A 21,520-nucleotide genomic window follows, 5' to 3' on the forward strand; every position below is an offset into this window, starting at 1 on the left:
TGGCCTTGGTGCAGGCCCTCCCCTGGGATGCAGGAGGGGGGTTCTTTCTTCTTTGGGTCACCATTAGCTCGCTGGCTGTTCCAGGGGTGAACATGAATGGAGTATTGAGCTTTCTGGAAAAAAAAAATGAGTGACAGCCACTGGGTCATCTTCCCTTTGTCTTGCAACAGATCAAGGGCTCAGAGATTTGCAGCGCCCTCCTGGGAACTTGGGGCCCCCAGTAAATACAGGGGCTCCTGGAATTCCAGGACCAAGGGGCCAAAAACGAGATCATGAGGACAATTCAGGTAAGGGGCATACCTCAGCATGTGTGGCCTGGGGAGCTGGAGGGCCAGCTGGGAGGTCCCCTTCTCCCACTTCTCCTGCTACCTCATGGGAAGGTGCTCAATTCTGCTTCCTGGCCCAGTGCCCCCGGCCCTCTCAGCTTTACTTGGGGCCTGAAGAGACTCCCATAAGTGCCCAGGTGCAGACGTTCAAGCCACGTAGGGCCATTCCCTTGTCAGGCCCCTTAGCAGATGGGCCTAGGCTTTTCTTCAGTGGAAACAGTTCAGTGTGCACCTCCGGGGTGTCAGGGAGGAAATAGGCCCTTTAGGGGTTGGGTTTATGTCCATTGTCACAAGAGTGCATGAAAATGTTCTGTCTCTTAGGACCCCTGGGTGACAGGGAACATCACAGCAACTTAGTTCAGAGTAAAATAGAGCAAATTCAGTAAGAACAAAAGAACAACGACAACCCACTTATTCATATTTGTCTACCAGCCTGTCAAAACAATAAAGGTATTAAAAAGTGTATCTGGAATGAGAAATGAAAATGAATGACAAAGAAACTTTTCAGAAAGAAGAGTAATGAGTTGAATACTTTCTTATGAATTCTTACAATATGACAATATGCAAGCTGTATGTGGAGACAGGGGTCCAGGACTGAAGTTCCAGGTTGTGAAGGGATGCAGAGATATTGCTGGGAAGCAGGAATGTAGTCATTTTTCCCCTTTAATTTCTTTTGCTTTCTTATTTTTCTGGAACACACATTCTTCTTAGTAAGCCACTTTGTTTTTTTCAAAATGCTCCACTCTCCAACTTAAGGTCTTCTCCATAAACACCTTCTCCCTATTGCTTTGCAGTTGCTGAGGCTAAGCTGGCCAACTTAGAGAAAGAGCTATAGAGCCTGAGATCAGAAGTGGACCATATGAAGAAGCATGTAATTCAGCTACCACCGACTTTCTTCACAGAATTGGAAAAAACTACTTTAAGTTCATATGGAACCAAAAAAGAGCCGGCATTGCCAAGACAATCCTAAGCAAAAAGAACAAAGCTGGAGGCATCATACTACCTGACTTCAAACTACACTACAAGGCTACAGTAACCAAAACAGCATGGTACTGGTACCACAACAGAGACATAGATCAATGGAACAGAACAGAGCCCTCAGAAATAATGCCGCATATCTACAACTATCTGATCTTTGACAAACCTGACAAAAACAAGAAATGGGGAAAGGATTCCCTATTTAATAAATGGTGCTGGGAAAACTGGCTAGCCATATGTAGAAAGCTGATACTGGATCCCTTCCGTACACTATACAAAAATTAACTCAAGATAGATTAAAGGCTTAAATGTAAGACCTAACACCATAAAAACCCTAGAAGAAATCCTAGGCAATACCGTTAAGGACATAGGCGTGGACAAAGACTTCATGACTGAAACACCAAAAGCAATGGTAACAAAAGCCAAAATAGACAAACGGGATCTAATTAAACTAAAAAGCTTCTGCATGGCAAAAGAAACTATCATCAGAGTGAACAGGCAACCTACAGAATGGGAGAAAATTTTTGCAATCTACCCATCTGACAAAGGGCTAGTATCCATAATCTACAAAGAACTTAAACAAGTTTACAAGAAACAAACAAACAACCCCATCAAAAAGTGGGCAAAGGATATAAATGGACACTTCTCAAAAGAAGACATTTATGCAGCCAACAGACATATGCAAAAATTCTCATCATCACTGGTCATCAGAGAAATGCAAGTCAAAACCACAATGAGATACCATCTCACGCCAGTTAGAATGGCGATCATTAAAAAGTCAGGAAACAACAGATACTGGAGAGGATGTGGAGAAACAGGAATGCTTTTACACTGTTGGTGGGAGTGTAAATTAGTTCAACCACTGTGAAAGACAGTGTGGCGATTCCTCAAGGATCCAGAACTAGAAATACCATTTGACCCAGCAATCCCATTACTGGGCATATACCCAAAGGATTTTAAATCATGCTACTATAAAGACACATGCACACGTATGTTTATTGCGGCACTATTCACGACAGCAAAGACTTACAACCAACCCAAATGTCAATCAATGATAGACTGGATTAAGAAAACGTGGCACATACGCAACATGGAATACTATGCAGCCATAGAAAAGGATGAGTTCATTTCCTTTGCAGGGACATGGATGAAGCTGGAAATCATCATTCTAAGCAAACTATCACAAGGACAGAAAACCAAACACTGCATGTTCTCACTCATAGGTGGGAGTTGAACAACGAGAACACATGGACACAGGGCGGGGAACATCACCCACTGGGGACGATTGCGGGGTGGGGGCCTGGTGGAGGGATAGCATTAGGAGAAATACCTAATGTAAATGACGAGTTGAGGGGTGCAGCAAACCAACATGGCACATGTATACCTATGTAACAAACCTGCACGTTGTGCACCTGTACCCTAGAACTTAAAGTATAATAAAATATATATATATAAAACAGAATCAGTTATATTAGAAGTATTAGGGGGAAAATGAGAATCCAAAAGATGGTTGGGTGTAATATCAACAAACAGAAATTGAGTCTTTTTTTTTTTTAACGAATCAGCAATAATTAATTTAAAATCTAATAAAAATAGTAACAATAGCAAATAAAAGCATAAAGAAAGTAAAAATAATCCTAATAAGAAACAAGAACATATCAATTTTCAGAGGCTTGAAGTATTTATCTATAAAATTGGGACTACACATGGTCCTGGATTTTTGATGGTTTGACTTACAATTTATCAACTTTACAATGGTTCAAAAGTGATGTGAATTTAGTAGAAGCCATACTTCGAGTACACATACAATTATTCATTCACTTCCAGTACAGTATTCAATGAAGTCCATGAGATAGTGAATACCTTATTATAAAATAGGCCATGTATTAGATGATTTTGCCCAACTACAGGCTAATGTGTTCTGGGCATGTTTAAGGTAGTTTAAGTTAAGCTATGATTTTTGGTAGGTTAGGTGTATTAAATGCATTCCCAACTTATGATATTTTCATCTTACACTGTATTTATCATGATATAACCCTATCATAAGTCAAGGAATATCTGTATATCCTTCTCCTTCTTTTTAAAATAATTTGGAGGAGGCCTCAATAATTTGTGTGCTGCATCCTAAGTGCATGCAGAGTGGTGATCAGATTAAATTTTTTCATTCATAAAAGACTGAGAAATTATTCCCCTCATTCTTATTGGTTTTCTGAGTGTTGATTCAGAGCTTCCTTCCACCCAAGAAAAGCAACAAATGCCGAAGAAGAGTGTTCACAGGTATTGGGGGTGGAGAAGTGGGAGCCTTTCTGGGACAGTGTTACAGGGGAGAAGTGGGAGGTGGGACACATATGTAGCTGCTTCTTCAAGCAAGTAGGGACATGGTCTCATTCCTGCACAGCCTTGGGGTATGGAAGTGTGGTCCCATTCCACGCAGACCTGAAATTAGGATGACTCACTGAGGCCTGGGACTGAGCCCTGAGTGCCACCATCACTGCTGGGCTGCAGAAATCATTCAGGTGGCTGTGTGGAGGACAGAAGGCATGGTATCCCCACCCACAAATGGACCATGTGGATTCATGATGCCCATGTGTTCTTCCAAATGGTGTCTGTAGCTCCCCATTCCCCTGCACCATCTCAGGGAGGAGAGCAGTTGGCCCCTCCCATCAAACAAAGAAAGCACATCTTGAGATTGAATTTTCCAATCTTCAGGCAAGTGGGGGCTCAGAGCCAGAGTTCATTTGATTTTACAAAAACACAGAAATGTGATGTTTCTTGGAACCAGAACAGAGGAAACACATATGAACACATTCACGATTTATTACATACATTTAAATCATCTTTTTTCAGCTCAGGGGTGGGGTGGCTGGGAGCATGAGCCTCAGATCCAGGAAGATGGGTTTGGATCCAGCCTTTGCCACTTGCTCTCTGGAATAATACTCAAAACATTTAACTCCTCCAAGCTTCAGTGTCCTTATAAAAAAAAAATGGGGAAAACAATACCGGTCCCATGACATTGTGTGAAGATTGAATAATATATAATAAGCCATATCAGAATTGCTTGTCAAGGTGTGTGGCACATGGTATGTGCTCAGTCAATAGCCTCTGTGTATAGTAACAGCTCTGGTGGCAATTTTGCTAGCTGCGGGGAATGGTAATAATTGTGACAGCAACAAGTATTTTATCCCCATTTTATAGATGAAGACATAGGCTCAGGGAAAAAAATCCCCAAGAGTCGCCAGTTACCTTGCCTACCTCAAGACACATCCTAAGACCTGGCCCACATTAATTTTAATGATTATCTGGGTGAATAGATTCATGAAAGGGGAAAGTGGAGCTGGTGGTGTGGGGGGTGGTGTGAATGCCCACTGAAGTCTGAAGTGGGGTGCAGATTCGTCCGTCAGGAGAAAGTTACTTGGATCATGTCTGCAGTTGGGGGCTCTTCCCTAGAGGCCTAGGCCGGCTGCCTTCAGGTCAGGGGGCTGAGTTGGCATCCAAAGACTCAAAGGAGTGAATTGTACATGTCAGTCACAGGGTTGGCTTGGGCACCACTATTCTGGGGCACCACTGGGCCCTCTGACCACCTGGCGAGCCTGACCAGGCCTGCCACAGAGACCTCAGAGTGCCAGAGAATCTCCACTGTGTCCTTAGCTCCACACAGTAAGGGCTTCTCTGAAGTCCGCCTCTCTATGTCATTATGCTTGGCCGGGACTGCTTATCCTGATGGCACTGGGCTGCAGAGGGAGAGTTCAGGGCACCAGAAGGCAGGCATTCTGTGTGACTTCGGATGGTCCTTCTACCCCAAGACCTCACTGCTACCACCTGTAAGTGAAGGAACTGGACCAGATGGGGAATAAGGAGGGTTGCATCTCATGCCAAAGGCAAAGGTTAGGAGTGACTGCCTGGGGTGCAGTGCTAGGAGGGTTTGCAAGGGGAGTGTCAAGGCTGGTCAGTGATTATGGGGAAGAGTCAGGGCCCATCAGGGGAATGAAGTGGCTAAGGATGCCTCCAGCCCTAATAGCCACAAGTGAATTCTGTTGAAAGGGAGTTCTAGCGTCTCACAGACCAAGTGGAGCTTCAGGATGGAGGCTGAAGGCCAGACAGGATCCTCCCTGTCCTGCGGCATAAATTCTTCTCAGAACTCACAGATGGTCAGTCAGTACTGCAGGCAGCTCCTGTCATTCCACTGTGTACGTCTCCAAGCACTTCTCATTGCCCTGACCTACGAGCTCCCCTAGGCACCAGTTTGTGTAGTCCACAGGGGCCCCATCTAGGTAGCAGAAGTCTCCAGGGCTGGGGCCCTCAGCCAGGGCCATGTAGGCATACATGCTGTACTTCTTCAAAAAGCTTGCAATGGCCTCGTTTTCCTCTGGACTCCTAGGGACAGCAATGCAGCTGCCTGCTCTGGCACATGCCTCACTAATGGCATCTAAATAGACTGACTGCCTGTTGGTGAAGAAGAACTTCTCTCCCACTGCCAATATGGAGCCTTGCAGACTGAGGGCTGAGAGCCAAGGAGTCTGGGTCAGGCCTCTGACACTTTGTCTCTAAGCCACCTCCCTCACCTGGGCTGTCCGCCATCGGGCTCTCCGCAGCCTCTCCATCTCTGCCTCTGTGTCTTTTGTCCCTCCCCCAATCCTAGTTTTCCAAATTCTTTTCTAGGCTCTCATCCATTTATTCATTCATCTATTTAACAATTACTTATTGCCAGAAATGGTGCAATTTTCTGGGATTCAATAGAAAGCAAGATTAGGCAGAGACCTTGCTTTCCTAAGTCATCAGGAGTGGATCGTGTACACTTCTGTCACCTCTGGGCCATTCAGAAACATCAGAAAAGGCAACCACCATTCCTTTCCGAAGACCTGAATGTCCACACGCTTCTCTTCATCAAAAGGATATGACAATTGTAAATATATATGCACCCAACACCAGAACACCAAGATAAAAACAAATATTATTAGATGTAAAAGGAGAGACAGACTCCAAAACAATAATAATTGAGGACTTCAACAGTTTACTCTCTGCAGTGTTAGATCATTTAGACAGAACATCAACAAAAAAAAAGTTGGTTTAAACTGTGTTTAAACCAACCAAATGGACCTAACAGACATTTGCAGAATATTTCATCTGACAGCTACAGAATTCCCATTCTTCTTATCAGCACGTGGAACATTCTCCAGGATACACCGTTTTAGGCTACAAAGTAAGAATCAATGAATGAAAATATTAAAATGACATCGAGAACCTTTTTTGACCACAATGGAGTAAGAAGGAAATTTAAAAATTTCTCAAAACAAATGAAAATAGAAACACAACGTACCAAAACCTATGGTAGACAACACAAGCAGTGGTAAGAGGGAAATTTATAACATTACATGCCTACCTCAGAAAAATAGAAAGATTTCAGATAAAAACCTAAAATGCATGTTAAGGAACTAGACAAGCAAGAAAAAAGCCAAACCCCAAATTAGTAGAAAGAGAGAAATTTTAAAAGTTGGAGCAGAGGCTGGGTGCTGTGGCTCACACCTGTAATCCCAGCACTTTGGGAGGCCACGGTGAGTGGATCACCTGATGTCGGGAGTTTGAGACCAGCCTGACCAACATGTTGAAACCCTGTCTCTACTAAAAATACAAAAAAATTAGCTGGACATGGTGGCGGACACCTGTAATCCCAGCTACTCGGGAGGCTGAGGCAGGAGAATCGCTTGAACCCAGTAAGCAGAGGTTACGGTGAGCCAAGATCACACTATTGTACTCCAGTCTGGGCAACACAGTGAGACTCCATCTCAAAAAAAAAAGGAGTGGAAATAAACAAAAAGTAGACTAAAAAAGCAGTACAAAATATCAACAAAATGAAAAGTTGGGGAATTTTTTATTTGTTTGTTTGAGACAAGATCTTGCACTGTCACCCAGGATGGAGTGCAGTGGCATGATCGTGGGTCACTGCAGCCTTCAACTCCTGTGCTCAAGTGATTCTCTTGCCTCAGTCTTCTGAGTAGCTGGTACTACAGGCATGTGTCATCACACAAGGCTAAGATTTTTTTTTTAGTTTTTCAAAGACAAGTTTTTGCTGTGTTTCCCAAGCTGGTCTCAAACTCCTGGCCTCAAGTGATCCTTCTGCTTCAACCTCAGTGCTGGAATTACATGCATGAGCCACCACGCCCAGCTGAAAAGTTGGATTTTTGAACAAATAAACATAATTCACAAACCATTAGCTAGAAAAGGTAAGAAAAAAAGAGAGAAGACCTACATAAAAATCAGAAACAAGAAAGGAGACATTATAACTGATACCACAGAAAGACAAAGGATCATTAAAGACTTTTATAAACAACTATATATCAACAAATGGGAAAGCCTAGGGGAAATGGATAAATTTCTGGATTCATACAACCTACTAAGATGAAACCAGGAGGAAATGGAAAGCCTGAACAACTAGAAATGAGTAATGAGGTTTAGTCAGTAACAAAAATCTCCCATCAAAGAAAACTCTGGGACTGGATGGATTCACTGCTGAATTCTACCAAACTTTTAAAGAAGAAATAACAAAAATTATTTTCAAGCTATTTAAGAAAATTGAAGAGGGAGATGTAGATAGGGATGAAACACGCCCTAGTCTCCTGCAGCGCCCCCAGGCTTGCTAGGATTAGGAAATTCCAGCCTGGCGAATTCTAGTCAGACCTGTTCTCTGCTCTTGAACTCTGACAATGCATGCACAGCGGGACATGGAAGTTCATTAGTGATTCTAGTTTTGCCCTGACCTTCTGCCTTGTGACCTTTTGTTGCCCTTGAAGCATGTGATCTCTGTGACCCACACCCTATTCATATACTCCCTCAGTTTTGAAAATTGCTAATAAAAACTTGCTGGTTTTACAGCTCATGGGGGCATCGGAACATGCCAACATGTGATGTCTCCCCCGGACACCCAGCTTTAAAAATTTCTCTTTTGTACACTTTCCCTTTATTTCTCAGACTGGCCGGCACTTAGAGAAAATAGAAAAGGACTCATGTTGAGTTATCGGGGGTGGGTTCCCCCGATACCCATGTTTATTTTAAAAAAAAGAAAAAGAAAAAAAAGTGTAAAGTTTGTGTGGAACTATAAAAAGACACCAAGTAGTCAAAGTAATCCTGAGCAAAAAATGAAAAGTTGAAGGCATCACACTACCTGACTTCATAATGTACTACAAATCTATGATAACCAAAACAGCATGGTACTCGTATAAAAACAGATGCATAGACCAATGGAACAGAATAGAGAACACAGAAATAAATTTACATATTTATAGTCAACTGATTTTTGGCAATGGCACCAATAACATACACTGGGGGAAAGGACAATAAATGTTCAATAAATGGTGCTGGGAAAACTGAATATTCATATGCAGAAGAATGAAACTAGACCCTTATCTTTTACACGTTAAAAAAATCAACACAAAATGAATTAAAGCCTTAAACATAAGACCCAAAGGTATGAAACTAGTAGGAAAAAGCATAGGAGGAGTGCTTGAGGATATTGGTCTGGATGAAGATTTTATGGAGAGACTTCAAAAGTACTGGGAACGAAAACCAAAAATAAACCAATATGGTTATATCAGACTAAAAAGCTTCTGCACAGAAAAGAAAACAATCAACTGAGTGAAGAGATGGCCTGCAGAGTGGGAGAAATATTCATAAGCTATTCATCCAATAAAGGATTAGTATCCTGAAAACGCAAGGAACTCAAACAATTCAACAGCAAAACATTCAAATAATCCAATTTAAAAATAGGCAAATGATCTGAACAGACACTTCTCAAAAGAAGACATACAAATGGCCACATATATAAACAACACTCAATATCACTATTCCTAAGATAAATGCAAATGAAATCAAAATAAATTATCTCATCCCAGGTAGACTGGCTTGTATCAGTAAGACAAAAAAGAATATATACTGGCGCGGGTGCAGGGAAAGGAGAACTCATACACTGTTGGTGGAAATGGAAAGTACTACAGCCATTATGGAAAGCAAAATGAAGCTTTCTTGAAAACCTAAAACTAGAACTATCATATAATCTAGTAATCCCACTACTGGCTATTCAAAGAGGTATCTACCCTCCTATGTTTATTGCGGAGCTATTCATAATAGCCAAGATATGGAATCAATCTAAGTGTCTATCAGTGAATGAATGGATTAAAAAAATGTAGTAACTAAACACAATGGAATACAGTTCATCCGTAAGAAAGAATAAAATTCTGCCATTCATAGCAATATGGATAAGCCATTATGTTAAGTGAAATAAAGCCAGGAAAAGAAAATTAAACACAGCATGTTCTCACTCATTTGTGGATGCTAAGAAAACTTAGTTAATCTCATAGAAGTAAACGTAGAACAGTAAGTAAACAGTAGAACAGAATATATTAGAGGCTGGGAAGATTAAAGGGAATGAGAAATGGGAAAGATGGGGCAATGGGTACAAAATTACAGCTAGATAGGAGAAATGAGTTGTCACCTTTTTAGCACTGTAGGGTGACCATAGCCAACAAAAAAATTATGTATACTTTCAAATAGCTAAAAGAGAGGATTTTGAATGTTATCAACACAAAACAATAAGTTTTTGAGGTGATGGATATGCTGCTTACCATGATTTCATCATTGCACATTACATACATGTATCAAAATAGTCCACTGTGCCCATACATATATAAAATAATTGTGTCAAAAATAACATTTTTTAAATTAAAAAGATAGTAAAGAATATATTACCAGAAGTAAAAACAAACAAACTCCAAGAAAAGACTATAGTTACAATTATATCCCTATGTGTCGATCTGAAAAGATGGCTGGGATATGTAAGAGAAAACACCAATTGTAGAAGAGTATATGCAGTATGATCTTATTGGTGCAAAGTGAGAGAATGTGTGTGTGTGTGTGTGTCTGCACGTGTGTGTTCCTGAGCCCATTTCTATGAATACAGTTGCTGCCACCTGCCAGTTTCAATTCCTCCAAGGTGCAGAATGGGAAAACCTCTCTCCCTCTGCTCAAAACCTCAGTAAAGCATGATATGTTTCTCTGGGGTTTGGAAGGTTCAAAATGTTCAGGGCAGAAAGAAGGGTGACAAGGCTGCATTGGCAAAAATGAAAATAAAAACAAGTAATGTGATTTTTAAGGCAAATTGGATGCTATTTCTAGGCAAAAGAAAGGTATTTATAGTGTTATTCTTTTTAAAAATAAAATGGCATTATTAGAGAGGCATCAATGTAATATGTATGTATGTAAATATACAGCACACAATATATGTGTGTGTATACATATGTATATAATGCATACACACATATTTGCTTAGTTTACTGGCTGCCTCAGGAAAGAAGAGCCTCAACTTCCATCCCCTTCGTGTGGCTGAGCTGTCCCTTAGATTCTGACATTATAAGTGATTTTGAAATATATCCATGATTAGTAAATTAATTTGTGCATTCCCTTGTCTTCAGGTACAGGTAGAATAAGCATGTTTCTCTGACTCTGGGAAGGTTCTAGCAGAGGACTGAGCTGGAAAGAAGATTTCTGGGTAATTTTGGCAATCCATGTAACCCCTGTCAGCTTCAGTTGACTGAAATATGGAATGGGGATTTACTCTCTGTACAACTCATAGAGTGCTATGATGATCCAAAGTGACAGAAAGATCCAGCAGTCACGAACAGCCTCCTTCTACTGCTAGCATCCAGGGCAGCTGGAAAAGGGGGCAGGGGAAGTGTCCTCTGAGCACTAAGAGAGAGGCCTCAAATATGCAGAGAAGCCCATGCACTGTCCTTAGTGCCTGTGCATGGTCTCCACTCTGCACCCCTTTGAAACAGGAGAGTCCCCTGATCTCCCTCACAGGATGCATGAGAGGGGTGTGGCTCACCATTTTGGTTGCCCCGCTGCTCAAACCCCTAGGGGGAGCATGCAGATGGGCAGGTGCAGAGATTGGGGTGAGTGCTTTGGGCTCCAGCCCTGCGGTAGAGTCATGGGTGGGTGCCTGTAACCCTGGTGTTACAAAACTCTTTGAGCTTTGCATACACAGGTGGCTTGAGTGTTAATCAGCTCAATGGACCCTCTGCCTTATCCTAAGGTCAGAGGGCCTGTGTGACAGCTTTCTGTATCCCAAGCTTTCACCCAGCATCCTGGAAGAATCAGATCACATATGGGCTTGAAGGATGAGTGCAAGATTTTATTGAGTGGTAGAGGTGCTCTCAGTGAGATGGATTGGGGACTAGAAAGGGAAATGGAGTGGGAAGGTGATCTTCCCTTGGAGGCGGGCCATCCAGTAGCTGGTATCTTCTCCGATCGCCCCAGGCAAACTCCCCTCAGTGTTCAGATATTCCTCCTCTTCTCTCTCTCTCTGCCACGTCATTCCACTGTCCATCTGCTTGTCTGCTAGTCTGCTGGTCTGCTTCTGGAGCCTGGGGTTCGGGGTTTATATGGTTGCAGGATAGGGGTTGTGACAGACCAAAAGGCAACTTTTTGGTCATGAAAACAGAAATGTCTTTTCCCATTTAGGGCCATGGGTCTTCAGGCTTGAGGGTGGGGCCTTTGTTGGGGAGTCACCCTTTTTTACCCAGTGTGTCACTGTCTCCTGTCACTATCATTCCCCTCCTCTGAAGAGGAACATCTAACTGCCATTAGAATATGGATGATGACCAGTCTTAGCTACTTCCTGCTGACAGGGGGAGTTGTTTTGGGGAAAATATCAGTCAAATTCCTCCCAGAGGTCTATCTAAGGGTCCCTGACAAAAGGGAGCCATCATCTGAAGCTCTGGTTGCCTGATGAATCTTGAATTTGATGACCTCTAAGTGAGAGAGGAAAAAAAATTTTATCAGGTTAAGTAGGCATGGGTTAAAATAGTGTATTATACAAGGAAAGAATCTAGTGCCAAAGATTACAGAAATAAGAAGTAAAATATACTAATTACCCTGAAAACACTATTGTACCCCGTGGTATCGAAGAGAACAAAGGTAAGAACAGCAAGCATAGGCAAGACTAAAAAGAGGACATACATGAAATGTTAATTAACACTTATCTTTTGTGATTTTTAGTTTGAGTTCCCTGATCTCTTCACAGTGGTATTTTGGGTGCTCTTCTAGGTCGAAAGAGGTGACTCTGTTGGCTTCCCAGGCCTTTACTCGAGTGTAATGAATCCAAGAGTCTATTCTGGTGACCTTGACCTTCACCACCGTAGGAGTGAAAAGAAGTACAGTGCAAGGTCCCTCCCAACCAGGGCATATTGAGGGAGAAAGGTAAGGAAGTACCTTTACAAGTACTAGGTCCCCTGGGTTGAATAGAGGTGGGCCTGGTTCATGGGACTGGGACTTCAACAGTTGTTTCAGTTCCTGTTGGAAATGGACCAAAGAGGTTATGTGCTTAATTAAAACAAAGGTTTCTTGGTCTAGCAAGAAATCATTCGTGAGAAAATGCCATCCATACATAGTCTCAAAGGCACTCAAACCCAGACTTGAAGGAGTGTTTCTGATATATAGCAGGACTATAGAAAGAAGAGTAGTCCAGGGGAGATGAGTCTCCTGAGACAGTTTCTTGAGGTGCCTTTTGATAATATCATTTCTTTTCTACCCTTCCTGAGGATTGTGGTCTCCAAACACAATGAAGATGGTACTGTATGCCTAGTGCCTTTGAGACCCTCTGGGTGACAGCTGCCTTGAACGAGGGGCCATTACTGCTCTGGAGGTACTTAGGGAGTCCAAAGTGAGGAATTATCTCATTGATTAGTACTATTATCACCTCAGAGGCTTTCTCTGTCTGACATGGAAATGCTTTTACTCAGTTAGTGAAGGTATCCATCCATACTAGGAGGTACTGGATGCCCCTTGCCTTTAGCATATGGGTGAAATCCATTTGCCAGTCTTCCCCCAGGTAGCCTTGGAGAAGATGCTATTAATTAAGGGGATTGTTTTTAAGGCAGGTCTTGCAAGCATTAACAACCTGTTTAACTGTTTGTATCAGGTTTTTATCTGAGAACAATCTGAGCCAGTTGACAGGTTTTATCTTTACCTAGGTGGAAGGCCTGGAGAAGGCTTTTAAGAACTTTCCATTGGTTGCCAGCTGGTAGATGAAGCATGCCATCCCAAGAGGTGTCCCGTTCTATATTCAGAGGAGAGTATTGAGGTTTTATTTCTCTGATGGGGGCCCTCCAAGATCAGTAGGGCTTCAAGTGGGTCAGAGACCTGGGGCCCCCTTGCTGCTGATTTAGCTGATCAGTCTGCCAGCCTGTTTCCCTCAGCTATTTCATCCATCCCTCTTTGGTGGCCTTTACAATGTATTACTGCCACTTCCCGTGGGAGGAAAACTGAGCAAAATAGTCTATTAATTTCCTGATGGCATTTAAGGGGATACCCATCAGCTGTGAGGAAGTTCCTCTCTTTCCAGATAGTGGCATGGGTATGGAGAACTAGGAAAGCATACTTAGAATCAGTATAAATGTTAACTGTTTTTCCTTTGCTTAATTCGAGTGCTCTCATGAGGGTGATTAGTTTGGCCAGTTGAGCACTTGCACCTGAGGAGAGAGGTGTGCTCTCAACAATATCATTCAGAGTAACTATTTCATACCCTGCTTTACGATTTCTTTGTTTGACAAAAGAACATCTGTCCATAAAAATAATCCAGTCTGGGTTCTTTAAGGGGGTTTCCCTGAGGTATCCTCTGGCCGCATAAATTTGTACTACTATTTATTCACAGTCATATTAAGTTCCCCAGCTTCCTCTGGGAGGAAGGTGGCTGGATTTAGGGAGGGACAGGTTCTTAATTGGACTGCAGATCCTTCTAATAACAGAGCTTGATACCTGAGGAGGTGGTTGTCTGTTAGCCAGAGACTCCCCTTAAAAGTATTCTTACCACATTATGCAGGGTATACACGGTTAAGTTATTACCCATGGTTAACTTAGCCTCTGGTACCAGCAAGGCTACTGCTGCGATTGCCCTGAGGCAGGCCAGTCATCCTTTGGCTACCAAATCAAGCTCATTACACAGTTAGCCCACAGGCTTCTGGGCTGGACCCTGGGCCTATGTTAGGACTCCCAGTGCCATTCCTTTTCTTTCTGATATATAAAGATTAAACATTTTTCCCATGGGGGGGACTAAGGGCTGATGCCTTAAGCAAGGCTTGTTTTAGTTGGTCAAAGGCCTTTTTAGCCTCCAGTTCCCAAATTAGACAGTGAGTATCAGCTGCTTGAGTCTCCTTTATTAGGTGATATAAGGGATGTGCTATTTCATGTACCCAGATATCCATAATCTGCAGAATACTGTAATGTGTAAGAATCCCCTCCGTTGCTTGAATGTTTGGGGAGGAGAAAGGAGGAGATAGGTTTAATCCTTTCTTCGCCCAATGCCCTGGTCCCCTCTGACAAGACCAGGCTTAGGTACTTCACTGAAGTCTGACAGAGCTGAGCTTCAGATTTTGAAACATTATATCCTCTGTTAGCAAGAAAATTAAGAGGAGCCTTATTGCCCTCCTGAGAGATTTCCTCAGTTGGAGTGCAAAAGAGAAGGTCATCCATGTATTGCAGAACTTTGAACTGAGGATAAAGGAACTTGGAGAGATCTCTCCATAATGCCTGCCCAAACAAGTGGGAGCTGTCTTGGAATCCCTGAGGTAACACTGTCCAGGTTAACAGGGTGGTTTGGTTAGAGGGATCCCCAAATGCAAACAAATACTGGGAGTTGGGGTATAACGGTATGTAGAAGAAGGCATCCTTTAGGTCCAGGAACCATTTAGTTCCCTCAGGTATTTGAGCTAGCAGGGTATACGGATTGGGAATCATTGAGTGTATTGGAACCACAGCCTCATTAACAAGGAGGTGGTTCTGAACAAGCCTCCATTTCTAGTTGGGTTTTTGTACCCCCAATATTGGGGTATTACAAGGGCTATTGCAGGGTTTGAGTGGGCCCTCCATCTTCAAGTTATCAATGATGACTTCTAGTCCATTCCTAACCTCTAGTTTCAGGGGATATTGTTTCTGGTTAGGAAAGGAGGTGGGATCCTTAAGATGGACCCAGACTGGTATGGTAGTTGTGGCTCTGACAATCTTCCCTAGAGTTGCCCAAAATTCTGGGTTAATATTGGTCTCTACTAGGATGAGACAAAGAGTTTCCCTAGGGGCCATCAGAATGGTGGTCCCCACATGGGCCGTAATATCCCTACCCAACAGAGGAGTTGGGCTTTCAGGCTTAATTAGAAAAGCTTTGGTGAACAACCCCAGCTACCGCTAAGGGGTTGGAAAAAATATTGGGTTAAAGACCTTCCTGTGATGTCCCTCACAGTCATGCTAAGAGAGGAGAGGGGGCCTGGATTGAAGAGGAGAACTGAGAGACCAGCCCCAGTGTCCAAAAGGAGGTCCACTTTCCTCTCTTCAATTTCCATGATTACCCAGGGCACCTTGATGATAATGGTGGTCTGGACCACAGGAGCCAGGAGAGGAGCCCTGGGACCTGTCAGTCTTGCTGCTGGACCATTTGGAAGACTGGCTCTGGACCTGGTGACCAGCATGCCCAGGAACAGTCCACCCTCCAGTGGTCCCCATTGCAGATTGGACAGGGTTGAGGTGGCTTCTTCATGCTGTCTGAGCAATTCTTCTTGAAATGCCCTGGTTTGCCACATCTGTAGCAATCGACAGGTGCGCCCTGGGAATTCTGGGGTTTGTGGGCTTTTCTGCTGGCCATTAAAGTCTCTGTCTCTTTCCTGTATTTCCTCTCTCTCTTGTGCCTACCTATCTCTATTATAAAAGACCAAGGTGGGTACTTTCAGAAGGTTCTCTAAAGTACTAACTGGTCCCAGAGCCTGTTTTGTAACTTCCTCCTGATATCAGGGGCTGCCTGAGTAGTAAATTTATCCTCTAGGATTGGTTGTCCCTCAACTGACTCAGGGGATAGACAGGTGTGCTTTACTAAGGCCTCCCTTGGCCTTTCCAGGAAGGCAGTGGGATTTTCATCAAATCCCTGGTCAATCATGGATGATTTAGTATAATTGAGAGGCTTGGTCCTGGTCTTACGTAAGCCCTCCATTATGCACACCTGAAAGTGCCTCCTCTTCCAGTCTTCTTGTCATTGGAATCCTATTTAGGGTAATCCACTGATACTGCTTCTCTTCCAGTTGGATAATGTTTGCCCCCTTCCCTGACACTATATGTGATACTAAGCTCATCCCCAAATCTCTGCTGCTTGCAGAGCAGGCTGCTTCTCAGTGTCTGTCAAGGTCTGGTTCAAAAGCAACATAATGTCTCTCCAGGAGAGATCAAATATTTGGGTGAAATTCTGGAAAGCCTCTATATATCTATCGGAGTCATCTGAAAACTTCCCAAGATCCCCCTTAATTCACTTTAAATCCTGTAGGGAGAAGGGGAACTGGACCTTACTGGGCCCAAATTCACCAGGCATTTGTTGAAGGCGCAAGAGTGAGGTTGGGGCTTGTCTAGGGTGAGGAGTTTTAGGAGGGGACAAGGGAGAGGCTGAAGCTGAATAGGGAGGTCGGGGTGGACCCAGAGGGGAAGAGCTGGAGGGGGCTGGCTTCTCTGCTTGGGGTGCCTCTGGGATTCATATCTTTAGTTTCCTAGGCTTGCCCCTTGCAGTCCTCCCTGAGATGGCAAACAGGAGGGCTGTATCAATCCTACACTGTCAGCAAAGGTCTGGATTGCCTTGCAAGGTGTGGAAAGCCTGCACATATGGGACCTCAGACCGTTTGTCTTCATGTACACAGAAAAGGCCCGACCACCGGCTACTATCGAAATGAATGGTTCTTTCCTGAGGTCCACCCTGTCCTTCATAATTTGGCCAAACCTTTGTGCAGAGGGCTATGAGGCATTTTTCTTCCAGATTAAGAGGATCAAAGCAGTCCCATTGGTTCTGGATACACTCCAGAGGGGTATAAGCTGGGAGTGGTGAAGAGAGATGGTTGCCTATTCTGAAAGACAGAGAATAGAGGCATGCCTTGTTCTCTTCCTTCTTTAGTGAAAACTCAGGGTGTGATGGAGAGGCAAAGCAAGCATCCTTCCTCTCTTCCATCTTTTTGTTCCTGAGTCCCAGTGACCTTGGCAGGTGCCACTCATGAGTACCAATGCAGCATGCAACCATGAAGCAGAAAAGGCCTAGAGAATAGGAATTATTCGCCCTCACCTATGCCTCCATCTTCCCCTGCTGTCAATAAACTTTGAGTTCCCTGGGCCTCATTTATGCCATGGAGCATGGCCTCCTTCCATGGTGTGGGGATTTAGTCTGCAGGAATTTATCCTACCCATTTACATTGTGCCTGTTGCCTGGCTTTGGATCCCTCAGATCTAGTTTTCCTTTCTAGGGACTCAGCCTGAAGTTTGGAATAAATTTTGGGACTAAAAAGTATTTGAAGAGGCTGCACGTATCTGTTTAGATTGTCTCAAATGACCTCTGCCAAATGTGCAGGTATCAGCCAGCAGGGCCTGCTCCTCTGTTATTTTCCCCATCAGCAGCAGAGTGCTGGGAGGGGGAACCCTCTCACCCAGAAAAGGAAAAAAACCCAAAAACCCAAAATAGCGTAAGGGGAGAAAGGGGAAGGTACTGGGGTAATATTAGAAACAAATTTTCAGTGCCGCAAAAGAATAGCACTCAAACATAAACTTTCTCAGCAAGGCAAATTTACTCCTGCAGGAGGGTGTGTCTTGCATGTGGAGCAATGGTGAGAGCACCCAGGACAAAGGAAAGAAGGGATTTTGATTATCTCTCAACGTGGCTTGTCCCTGTAACTGTACCCTGCCTCCATTGACTGGAGTTGGACTGCACAATCTAAGCTAAACCCAGTTGACTAACTTGAAAAGTGCAGGAATGCTGTTACACTGGTGGAAAGACAGGAAGATCAGTTTCAGCAGGAGAAGCCGTTGCAATGGGAGGGCTAATTCACAGAGTGGGTAGCAGATGTGGAATGTGCACTCTATAGATAAGGATTGGTGGGAAGGCTGTTTACCAGGGCTGGGGGAACACAGAGAGTAAGGAAGTCTGGCCTTGAAAGCAGGGAATGAAGGACAAGGAAATTTAAGCAAGCTAAACCTTTGAAGAAGAATTTCCTACTGTATTTAACAGGAAGAACCTCTTGCTCAGTGCAAATTTGTCCCTTTAATCATTGTATCTTTCCCCTGGATTGAACTCCTCGGCCAGAGGAGTGAAAGATCCATTGGTGTGACGGCTGAGAAGTGCTAGCTGGCCTTTCCAGCAGGGCCCCTGGCAGTAGCCACTGTTTCTCCCACCCCTTGTGGCCATTGGGCACAGCTTTTGCATGCTCTGGACATTCCCAGGTGCCCGAGCCAGGGGGGGAGTGAGTACGAGTTGGGGGGTGGGGGTGTGTGTAACATGAGCAACTGCGGCTGTCAGGGTGGATGTGGGCATCACACATTCAAGAAAAAACAAAAACCACATTGTTCTAATTTCCACCTTTGATGGCTGAGCCAAGCACTCATTCTATTTAATGTTATAGCCACAGCCTGTAGCAAAACTGTTGACATTATAAAGGAAGAAATAAGAGCCATTTCAAACTGTGAAAGAAGAAAAGACACCAAGTGAAGTTTGTGAAGTCTGTGGGTCTTGGCCAACGGAGTTCAGTCTTGGGGCCTTCCAGCAAAAATGCCTTTGGTTGCCTGAGGGCTTTACGCTAGACCCATGTGGTGGCTAGACCCCTGTGAAGAGAAACAGAGCAGGAAAGAGAGAGGTGGCAGGGCCTTGGAAAAGAGGCAGATCCGACGGTTTCACATCTGTACTCACCCTCCCGATGAATATCCCAGACAGGGCTCCAGCTGAAATGGAAGAGCTCCCTTATCCCTGTTGCAGGACATGCAATAGGGGTGTGGCTTGCCTGTTCAGTCACCCCACTGCTCAAACCCCTAGGGGAGCAAGCAGACGGGCAGGTTACAGAGGCCAGGGTGAGTGCTTTGGGCTTTGGCCCTGTGGTAGTGTCTAGGGATGTGTGCCTGCAACCCCAGTATTACAAGCTCTTTCAGCTTTCCCTTCCACAGACGTCTCGAGTATTAATCAGCTCGGTGGACCCTCTACACAAAGGTAGAGGGCAGGTGTGACAGCTTTCTGTATCCTGAATTCTCACCCAGCATCCCAGAAGAATCAGATCACACACGGGCTCAGAGGATGAGTGCAAGATTTTATTGAGTGGTGGAGGCGGCTCTCAGCGAGATCGATGGGGAACTGGAAGGCAGAATGGAGTGGGAAAGTGATCTTCCCCTGGAGTTGGGCCACCCAGTAGCTGGACTCTTCTCCAATCGCCCCAGTCAAACTCTCTTTGGCGTTCAGCTGTCCCTCCTTTTCTCTCTGTCTCTGCCACATCATTCTGCTGTCCGTCTGCTTGTCTGCTGGTCTGCTGGTCTGCTTCTGGAGCCTGGGGTTCAGGGTTTCTATGTGTGCAGGATAGGGGGTATGGGAGGCCAAAAGGCAACTTTTGGCCACAAAAATAGAAATGTCTGTTCCCATTTAGGACCATGGGTCTTCAGGTTTGAGGGTGGGGCCTTTGCCAGGAACCATGCTCTTCTACCCAGTGTTTCCCTGTCTCCTGTCCATATCACCTTCAGTCTTACCTTGCCCACGTGGGAAAGCATCATCTTCCTGGTTTCAGTCACACTGGATGAGGCAGGAGTCCCGCCACAGGGAGTGGGACTCCAAGTACAATGAGACTGTGGACTCTGAGGTGGCTTGGCATGGGCACCCAAGGACTGGCAGTGTGAAGAGGATGTCCCTGCAGAGGGAGGAAGCCCAACGTGGAGGGTGAGGCCCGGAGGAGAGCGAGAAAGATACTGAAGGAGAGCAGACTGGACCGGTGGGGACAGTGGAGCCTAAGCAGGGGGAGGAGGCTGTGGACACAGCTGAGTGGCCTGGTGTGGGCACTCGGAACTCAGCAGGAACTACAGCAATTCTTAGAGCTAAGAGTGACAAATTTGTGTTGGGAGAACCATCTTCTTAACGACCTTCTTTAGATTCACTGGTGCCATGTGCTGGCAAACTGTAACTGTTTCAACATCAAACACACATAGTGCCCCCTGCAGCCCGCAGGCGGGTGCTTGGCACCCCCTGGTGGTCGGTGGTAGGCCTCACGCACGAGTCCACATTGCTACAAATCAATCAATGGGCAACAGAGACTGTGTGATGAGGAATGGGATCTTTACAATAGTCTCAAAGTGCGTCCTCATAACATAGTCACTGATTAAAACCAGAAAAAGAATGTATTTATGGTAGTGAAGCGTGACACCCACCACCTTAATTCAATGATCAACACGAACATCATCAATCTTGGGGCAAACTAAAGTCACATGCCGCCCGGTAGAATGGAAGAAGAGCGCAGCGGGGTGTCTATGGTATTTCTGCCAAAGTTACAGAACCTGAATCTAATCGTGAGCCAATACATTTTTTAAAAAAAAGTGAGGGGCATTCTGCACAGTAACTCTCCTATGATCTTCACACTGTGTTCAGGTCATGAAGGTGAAGGGAAGACAGAGGGACTTTGTGGGTTTCAGGACCGTGGAGAAGTGTGACAACCGAATAAGACACATGGCTCAGAAACGGACCCTTTGCTATAAAGGACACTGTTGGGGCATTGGGTACATTTTGCATAGGACCTGAAGGCTATTTGGAGTTACTGTATCCATGTCAATTTCTTGATTATGGTTATAATGTGAAAATGCCTTTGTGTGAAAAACACATTAAAGTATTGGAGTGTTGGGGTTTCATGTTGACAACCTACTTTCATAGGTTCAGGGAAACATGTTTGTACCATGCCTGCATTTCTTCTGTAAATGCCTGCAATTCTTCTGTAAATTTGATGTTTCAAGATAATAAAAATAAAAAGGAAACTGAACCTCAAAATGTTACATAACCTGACTGAGTCCACATGGGTAATAACTGACAGCTCTGGGTCAAAACTCAAGTGTGCCTTTCCCCTAAAGCCATGCCCTGCGCTGCCAACCACAAGGCCCTGCACATCCGAGTTGGCCTCTGTTCCTGCTCATCACCTGCAAAACAGCCCTGCCTCCCCACAGCCAAGTTGCTGGAGCTGCGCCCCACCTGCCCCCACCCTGCACTGGCCTGACTCCCCCATTCCACACCTGGCCCAGCACCCACCACATGGTGTGGCAGACAGCACTGGGGCAGCTGAAAGACTCTGTGCTACAAATTGGCACTGCCCAGCCTCCTGCTCCTGGGAGTGGGGTCCATTGGCTGAGCTTCTGCTCCCTGGAAG

General features: G+C 44.5%; 1 protein-coding gene across 1 annotated transcript in view; it reads left to right on the forward strand.

Annotated features, from left to right (window-relative positions):
• The first annotated feature begins 20,609 nt into the window (after nucleotides 1-20,609).
• Nucleotides 20,610-21,520, forward strand: part of LOC131383162 (nuclear pore complex-interacting protein family member A2-like) — a 22,268-nt gene continuing 21,357 nt past the window's right edge. The window contains exon 1 of the mRNA XM_058437020.1: nucleotides 20,610-20,675. Coding sequence (XP_058293003.1) covers nucleotides 20,610-20,675 — 66 coding nt within the window. The remainder of the gene's footprint in view (nucleotides 20,676-21,520) is intronic.

This window comes from Hylobates moloch, unplaced genomic scaffold (genome assembly GCF_009828535.3).
Source record: "Hylobates moloch isolate HMO894 unplaced genomic scaffold, HMol_V3 SCAFFOLD_3, whole genome shotgun sequence".
In the NCBI taxonomy this organism is placed as follows: Eukaryota; Metazoa; Chordata; class Mammalia; order Primates; family Hylobatidae; genus Hylobates; species Hylobates moloch.